General features: G+C 39.5%; 1 protein-coding gene across 1 annotated transcript in view; it reads right to left on the reverse strand.

Annotated features, from left to right (window-relative positions):
* Positions 1–357: 357 nt before the first annotated feature.
* LPL (lipoprotein lipase) overlaps positions 358–8,517 on the reverse strand; it is a 29,526-nt gene continuing 21,366 nt past the window's right edge. The window contains exons 8-10 of the mRNA XM_032763545.2: positions 7,719–7,901; positions 5,513–5,614; positions 358–2,498 (exon numbers count right to left, since the gene is read on the reverse strand). Coding sequence (XP_032619436.1) covers positions 2,480–2,498; positions 5,513–5,614; positions 7,719–7,901 — 304 coding nt within the window. The 3' untranslated portion in view covers positions 358–2,479. The remainder of the gene's footprint in view (positions 2,499–5,512; positions 5,615–7,718; positions 7,902–8,517) is intronic.

The raw sequence follows: 8,517 nt of genomic DNA on the forward strand, positions 1-8,517 counted from the left end.
TCAACATTATAGAAATGGACAGTGTCAAGTCTGGAAGGCCCAACATTCAATTAACTACTTTTTTCCTTTGGGCCAAGATTTTCAGGAGTGGCTAGTAATTTGAGGTGGCTTGATTTGGGGGTGCCCACCTTGAAGTATCTTAGAAGGGTCTGATTTTTCCTGCCATTTCCTTAAAATCTGGCCCCTTTAAGGCATCTCAAGCAGGACAACCAAAATTAAAAGCACTGACAATCACTAGTCGCTTTTGAAAATGTCTCCCTCTACCTATTCCCAGAGTCCAGCAAATTGTGTCAGTTTTAAAATACCACTAATATTCAATGCTTATTTCTGCAAAACAAAACTAGTCTAACTAGGGAATTAATTTGACAATTTTATTAAAACCTCAGGTTTCCATTCTGTACAAAATTGAGATGCTTTCTTTAGAAAATGCATATTACACTGCATTATTTCATAAGCATGGTTAAGTAGCTTTTTGAAAGCTATATACAGGATTAATAGCACACAACTGAATAAATGGAGATAGTCTTGATAATCTCAGCAATATATACAAACTAACTTTACACACATAAAAATATATATATTTACAGGTAATAAATAACATTTCAAGCTAAATCATGTGTGCACATGTATAGAGACCTTTCACCATTGGGCCTTCAAGTGCTGTAGGTGTTTTATTAGATCCTGTATTAAAAGTATACATGTCCTCACGTCTTCTATCCAAAGAACTCATCTTTCAGGAAAATGCAAGTAAAAGCTGAAACATGAATCACTTTGTTTTATCACTTTTAGAGGTCTTGAGTGATATGCTCCACTACCCAAGCAACACCTCTCTCAGCTATAATTCATTGGGTTAAGACATCACATTTTTAGCACCTTTTGAGTTGTTGGCATTCCAACATATTGCACTGGGTTAGCTCTTTGTTCCCCTGATCCGCTAATGGTATGTCGATTGAAAAATAACATACAGATAGGTGTCGTTTTTTGTTCTGGAAGACTTAGCACAAATGCCACCTTCACCACATGCTTTGTAATAAATGCAAGGATTACGAAAAACGGCTCTGTAATCATATTCTAGCTCGTATTTCCTCACCAATTTTTGATTTATGGTTTAATAGAAGAAGGCTACTGAACTTTTCATGGCATTCGAATAAATATACATTATTTATTATAAAAAAACCCAACCCTTCAGTTTTACAGTACTTGTGCGTTTGTTTGTGGCACTTTTAATTCAGGTGATCTCAGAGCATTGTGTTTTGTGAACAATACACTCAGGCTCTTTGAATGGCCTAGATCCTGCACCTTACTGAAATTTGTGACATTTCAGACAATCTTGCAACTCACAGCTTCTACCCCTATGTCATAGGCAAGAAATAAATAGAGAGTATTCTTTGGAAACAAGAATATCAGCAAAGAGAAGGATGATCATGCAGCCTGTCCATTTTCATGTCTGGAAAATACAGGAGAACACAAGGCTAGAACAGCTGTGGCTCGAATGACTGAAACTCAAGGGTCAGAGCAGAATGGTCTGGTTTTCACCTCATTTTGCACTGGTGTTGTAAACAGGTGATGAAAAGATGTTTCCTGCAGTTTTCAGTTTGTTACTTCGTTTGAAGCCCCTAACCTAGAGTGATGTCAGAGTTTAGATGTCTTTATTTGAAAAATATGTTACCCATTGATGTTAAAATATCATCATAGGATAATGAAAATGCTAGCATCTCCTATGATTGGAAATTTATTACAGGATGAACTATTTAACAGAGTATAGATTAACAGGTCATACCTAAGGATAAATCAGTACTCATAGCACTGGAGTTTACCTCAAGTACAATGCATTATTATCCAGAATTTTCTCTTTCCATATTCATTCAGGCCTGGGCATCTTTTGAGTACCAGCCTTAGCAAGAGCAGGTATATGCTTTCCCGAATGCTAAATATATATTCGACCACCTTGAGCGAGGGTCAGCAAAGGGTCTTTAAACTCATTAATTAGCTGAATGGATGTTGCCCAACCACAAAGACAGACATCTGTCCAGTTTTAGAAAAATCTTTAAAAGTAACAAATCAAGTTTAAAAAGCCAAAATACAGGCCCAGAAATTAGACTTTTCAATAAATACTAAGAATTTGCTATACAGTACATTATATCAAGAAACCTTGTTACAAGGTGGTATTTTGAGGCAAAATAACTCTTAATTCTTCCCGGTAATCAAGATGTTACACTTTCTGTAGATGTATTTTAAACTATGTGGCTAATATGTTCTTTATAGTTAAGTAACCACTGTGTGTGTTCTGAGACTCTGTACAAAAGAGTCTACTAGAATAACTAAGAATAGCAGACTAAAAGGCCAGCAGTATTACAGCTGCTAACTATTTCAATACATTCAGTTCTCAACATCTGACATAAGGGGGATTATTTTTCCATCCAAAGCAGAAATGTTTCATCCACTTCATTCTTCAGAAAATTCATGAGCTGATCTTTCTTTAAGGTCTTGACTGGTCTCTAAAAGAGAAATAGGAGAAGTTTATAACCTATATTAGCTTTATTTGTGGGATTTTTTCAAAGTCTAAACAATTGTTTTGTGTGACAATATGTTAGCTGCTCAACTCTTTGATGGCTGTTGGTCACTAATTATTACACATACCTGATTTTTATAGAAGTGTTGAGCGCCAACAGTTCACATTGACTTCAGTGGGACTTAGCCCTGGACTGAGGGCCTAGTGCATCATTATGGAGAACTGAGACCTACATAGGCAGGTGCACCCATGAGACCTAAAAATAACAACTACTGTTTCAAATACTGCCTCACCACTGACAGTCTGAAACCTAGCTGTAAAGCCCAAATGAAGATGGACATGTTTTAAAAGGAACCGCAAATGGTCCTGAAGACAAGAGTGTGTTTGTTTACTGCTGAGTTAGAAGGCACCACATTATATCCTACTTGGCCCCTCATGTGCAAAGCATGGATGTAAGCCTGGTAGGGCTTTACACCTCTTGTGCTGTCCCTTTGCACAGGGGTCTATGACTACACAGGGTGGCAGAGAACCAGGACCAAATATTCAGTCACTTGAGTTTTGATAACCTTGGCAAAGTTCAGACGCTTCCCAAAGCTCACCTAGCATTGACCAGCGTTACCATGGAAGTCAATGTGGCAATCTCATGAGACTGTTTTCTCACAAGAAAGCTACCTTATTGAGGTCAGAACATGTAGGGATAAAGTTAGAAAGGCCAAAAGCTATGCAGAATTTTTCCTTGCAAAGGGAATTAAAACCAACAGTAAAAGACTCTATAGCCATATAAATAAGAAGAAAACAAAGAAAGAAGAAGTGGGACTGCTAAACACTGAGGATGGAGTGGAGGTTAAGGATAATCTAGGCATGGCCCAATATCTAGACAAATACTTTGCCTCAGTCTTTAATGAGGCTAATGAGGAGCTTAGGGATAAGGGTAGGATGACAAATGGGAATGAGGCTATGGAGGTGGATATTACCACATCCGAGGTAGAAGCCAAACTCGAACAGCTTAATGGGATGAAATCAAGGGGCCCGGATAATCTTCATCCAAGGATATGAAAGGAACTGGCACATGAAATTGAAAGCCCATTAGCAAGAATTTTTAATGAATCAGTAAACTCAGAGGTTGTACCATACGACTGGAGAATTGCTAACATAGTTCCTATCTTTAAGAAAGAGGAAAAAAGTGATCTGGGCAACTACAGGCCTGTCAGTTTGAAATCTGTAGTACGCAAGGTCTTGGAAAAAATTCTGAAGGAAAAAGTAGTAAAGGACATTGAGATCAAAGGTAATTGGGACAAAATACAACATGGTTTTACAAAAGGTAGATCATGCCAAACCAACCTGATCTCCTTCTTTGAGAAGGTAACAGATTTTTTAGACAAAGGAAATGCAGTGGATCTAATTTACCTCGATTTCAGTAAGGCATTTGATTTGGTTCCCCATGGGGAATTATTAGCTAAATTGGAAAAGATGGGGATCAATATGAAAAATGGAAAGGGGATAAGGAATTGGTTAAGGGGAGACTACAACGGGTCATACTGAAGGTGAACTGTCAGCTGAAGGAGTTACTAGTGGAGTTCCTCAGGGATCGATTTTGGACCAATCTTATTTAATCTTTTTATTACTGACCCTGCACAAAAATGTGGAATGTGCTAATAAAGTTTGCGGATGAACCAAAGCTGGGAGGTATTGCTAACACAGAGAAGGACCAGATATCAATAGGAAGATCTGGATGACCTTGCTAAACGGAATAATCATAATAGATGAAATGTAATAGTGAAAAGTGCAAGGTCATGCATTTAGGATTAATAACAAAACATTATTATAAGCTGGGAGGCATCAGTTGGAAATAACAGAGTGGAGAAGGACCTCAGAGTATTGGTTGATCACAGGATGACTATGAGCCGCCAATGTGATATGACTGTGAAAAAGCTAATGCGTCTTGGGATGCATCAGGTGAATATTTCCACTAGAGATAAGGAGTGTTAGTACTGTTATACAAGGCACTGGTGAGACCTCATCTGGAATACTGTGTGCAGTTCTGGTTTCCATATTTAAGAAGGAAGAATTCAAACTGGAAACAGGTTCAGAGACGGCTACTAGGATGATCCGAGGAAATGGAACCTGTCTTATGAAAGAGACTCAAAGAGCTTGGCTTGTTAGCCTAACAAAAGAAGCTGAGGGGATGGATGCTCTCTGTAATATATCACAGGGATAAATATCAGGAGGGAAGAAATTTAAAACTCAGTACCATGTAGACACAAGAAAAAATGGATATAAACTGGACACTAGGAAGTTTAGACTTGAAATTAGACAAAGGTTTCTAACCATTAGAGCAGTGAAGTTCTGGAACAGGCTTCCAAGGGGAGTAGTGGGGGCAAAAGACATATCTGGCTTCAAGACTAAGCTTGATAAGTTTATGAAGGGGATGGTATAATGGATCGCCTAATTTTGGCAATTACTTGGTCTGACTACTAGCGGTAAGTATGCCCAATGGCCTGTGATGGGATGTTAGATGGGGTGGGATCTGAGTTACTACAGAGAATGCTTTCCTGGGTGTCTGGCTGGTGAGTCTTGCCCACATGCTCAGGGTTTAGCTGATCGCCATATCTGGGCTCGGAAAGGAATTTTCCTCCAGGCCAGACTGGCAGAAACCCTGGGGGGTTTTCGCCTTCCTCTGCAGCATGGGGCACAGATCACTTGCTGGAGGATTCTCTGCACCTTGAAGTCTTTAAGCCATGATCTGAGGACTTCAGTGGCTCAGACACAGGTTTGATAAAGGAGTGGGTGGGTGACATTCTCTGACCTGCATTGTGCAGGAGGTCAGACTAGATGATCATAATGGTCCCTTCTAACCTTGAAGTCTACGAGTCTATGATTGAGTCTATGAAGACTTTCAGCAATGCCTGGTTTCAGCCAATACTGAGAACATCCTTAAAACAATGTTCTACATTCATTGATTTGTCTGTGGGGCATCATATGTTGCAGTAGAGCTCTTACCCTGTGTCTGTATTGTTGGGCTTAGCAGCGCATTTCACAAATACCACAGCCTCCTTCCCTTTTGTGAGGTGAGAGATCCCATCGCGAGAGCAGAACACCATCCTGCAGATCAAACATAAGAGTTTTCACACAGCTGAGCAGGGACAACCATTTTAGCTCTTAAAATGCAACCAATGCCCAGAAACAGTGTGCCTTTGTCAGGGATGGGATCATTTGTTTCTTAAATGCATGAGCAATTGGTTAAGGAATGGCTAGAGCTGGGAGAAATTTTTCAGCTGAAAATTTTTTCAGCAAAAAAAAGTACGGTCGGTTTGGCATCACTGAAACATTTCACCAATTCGTGCCAATTTTGCCAAGTTTTTAGTTTCAACCCTACTCTCCCCTCTATCCGCCGCCCTCCAAAAATTGGAAAATTTGTTTTGACACTTTCTTAAACAAAATGTTTAAATTTTAGTTTGCAATGACTTTCCATTTCAAAATTTCCTTTAAATTTTACTTAATCCAAAAACATTTAAAAGTCTAAACAAACTATTTTACCAAGACAAAACATTTTTGTCCAAACTAAATTTGTTTTAAAATGCCAACGAAAACAAACAAAAAAAAAAATCTATTTACATGGTGCTAAAAATAACATTAGATATCCTATGTGAAAAATAAAACGAATATTTGTTTTTAAACATTCCAGTAATGTCATTTATAAAAATTCTGTACAATCTCAAACAGCACAGGCAGTTTCTAGAGAACTTAGGTACAATGAAACTTCATTGGTAAGAGATTTTAAAAAGACACTGACTTGTTTCAATGCACTGTTATGGACAAATGGCTACTCCACTTAAAGTGAAAACTGCACGCAACCAAATTGTGTCATTTATTGGCCCAACTCTGCAGAGTGCTAAATGACCTCAACTCCTAAAGGGTCACAGTGCAAGGTGCTGAGCAATCAGGCTCTTGGGATCTGATTCAGGAAAGCACTTCTATACACGCAGAAATAAATTTCGGAAAGGAGGTAAATTGGACTTTTTGCAGGCCCTCTGCATAGAATTTCACCCTTTGTGATTAATGACATGTTTTTAAATGGCTGTAAGAACCTTACTTCCTGTGCAAATTCTGGCCTAGGAGTTTACACATATGAATATTCATGTGACTTTTGCTTTCTCTGAACATTCTTGGTTAAAAATCTTGCTCCCCTGAAACTTTGTGAATGAAGTATGTTGCCAATTTCACCCAAACCCAGCAGCTGCTTTTATAGGCCAAAGCTACTTGTTGATTATTTTTTCCATATTTGTCCAGCTCTCATTACTGTGTATTTTGAAAAACTTACTACTGTACCAAATTCAGAGCTGGATGTATTACACTACAAACAGTTGGTCAGATTTAAGTCCCTTTTTCAGTTCAGATTTTCTGCCAACAGATTTCGAGCTTTATGAATATGGTCACTGTTCAAAATTTGGTTTATGTGAATGCATTTCTGCTTCTGAACTACTCATGAGTGCTGCTTGGTATGCGGTATTCATTCACAACAAAGTCACATGCTGTAGTTGCTGCCCTCCTGATCGGAGGATTCCCAAACGAATAAAGAGTTTCCAAGATGGCCACACACACACACACACACACACACACACACACACACACACACACACACACACACACACACACACACACACACACACACACACACACACACATTTCCTGTGGGAATACAAATGTGGAAGGGTGTTCAGGAGTCCCTCCCTTCTCATGAACATTCTTTGTGATGAAAAAGTGTTATTTACACAATGCTCAGAAGGAGGCAGGCGAGCTGGTCTGCAAATATCATCAAAGTCTCTGATTCAGCAAGGTTCTTAAGCACATGAATAGTTCCACTGAAGTCCATATGATTACTCATATCCTTAATGTTAGCCACATACTTAAGTGCATGGCTGAATACTGCTGAGTGCAATTTATGGGACCAGAATCACTGAGATGCTCTACCTGTCACAGTGATGTGAAATATCTGTAAACCTAACCTAATTAGCTGCTTGAGCCAGGTTGATGGCTCTTTGCATCACTACAGCAGCACAAACAAACAAACAGCGTGTACCTGTGACTCTGACTTCTGGCTTTTATTCAAATAAATGCTCCTAATCTCTTTCCACCCCCACGAGGTATCTTGAGAGTCCTGACACACTGGCAATTAAATCCAATATTCAATTTTTACTGTAATTACTTTTTCTGCGTTTCTCCTGCCTTCACTCTGACCCTCTGGATGTCAAAAGCATAGGAGGTCCACCAGTCCGACCAGCTGAAAATGGATTCCTTCTCCCACTGCAGTGTCACCATGAGGAGATCTCCAATATTGATCTCAGTGTAAACCAGGGAGGAGTAGGTCTTGTTTGTGGAAATTTCAGGTCTGTGGAAAAAAATAAGTTACAATCTGTGAGTAGGCCTTTGTGTATTTTCAGAGATGGGCAAACGTGCTCTGTCTCACTTTGGGCCTGATCCAACGTGTTCTGTAGTTAATGGGCATCTTTCCACTGACTTCAGCTCAGGCCCTTACAACCCACCCTCGCTCCCATCTCTGAGTCAATCTGTTGTTGGTCAGCTCCTACGCACTCCCATCTGTGCGGCTTGTGGCAGACCCATGTTGGACAACAAAACTCTATGTTAAGTTACAAGTAAGTCTTTCTCTTTAACTTAGTGGGAACAGGACATTAAGGCTCTACCATGGGGGAAAAGAGCACCACTCTTGTGTAACAGCAAATCCAAGCTATTATAGTGTAGGGAGCTCTGCTTGAAGACTGATGTCATAATAAGGTCTTGAATTTCTTTGGCTTGGAGAATTTTTGATTATGACGAGCCACAAGCCTGACTTGACGTTTCTTTTTCAAATCTCTGATCAAAGTGGCCCTTGTGGAGACTATATGCTAAGCTTCAGGCCAGGTCTACACTGCGACTTTAAATCGGTTTAATGGCCGATATACCGATTTAACGCTGTATCCGTTCACACGACGTCGTCATTAATATCG

This window comes from Chelonoidis abingdonii, chromosome 6 (assembly GCF_003597395.2).
Source record: "Chelonoidis abingdonii isolate Lonesome George chromosome 6, CheloAbing_2.0, whole genome shotgun sequence".
Classification (NCBI taxonomy): domain Eukaryota; kingdom Metazoa; phylum Chordata; order Testudines; family Testudinidae; genus Chelonoidis; species Chelonoidis abingdonii.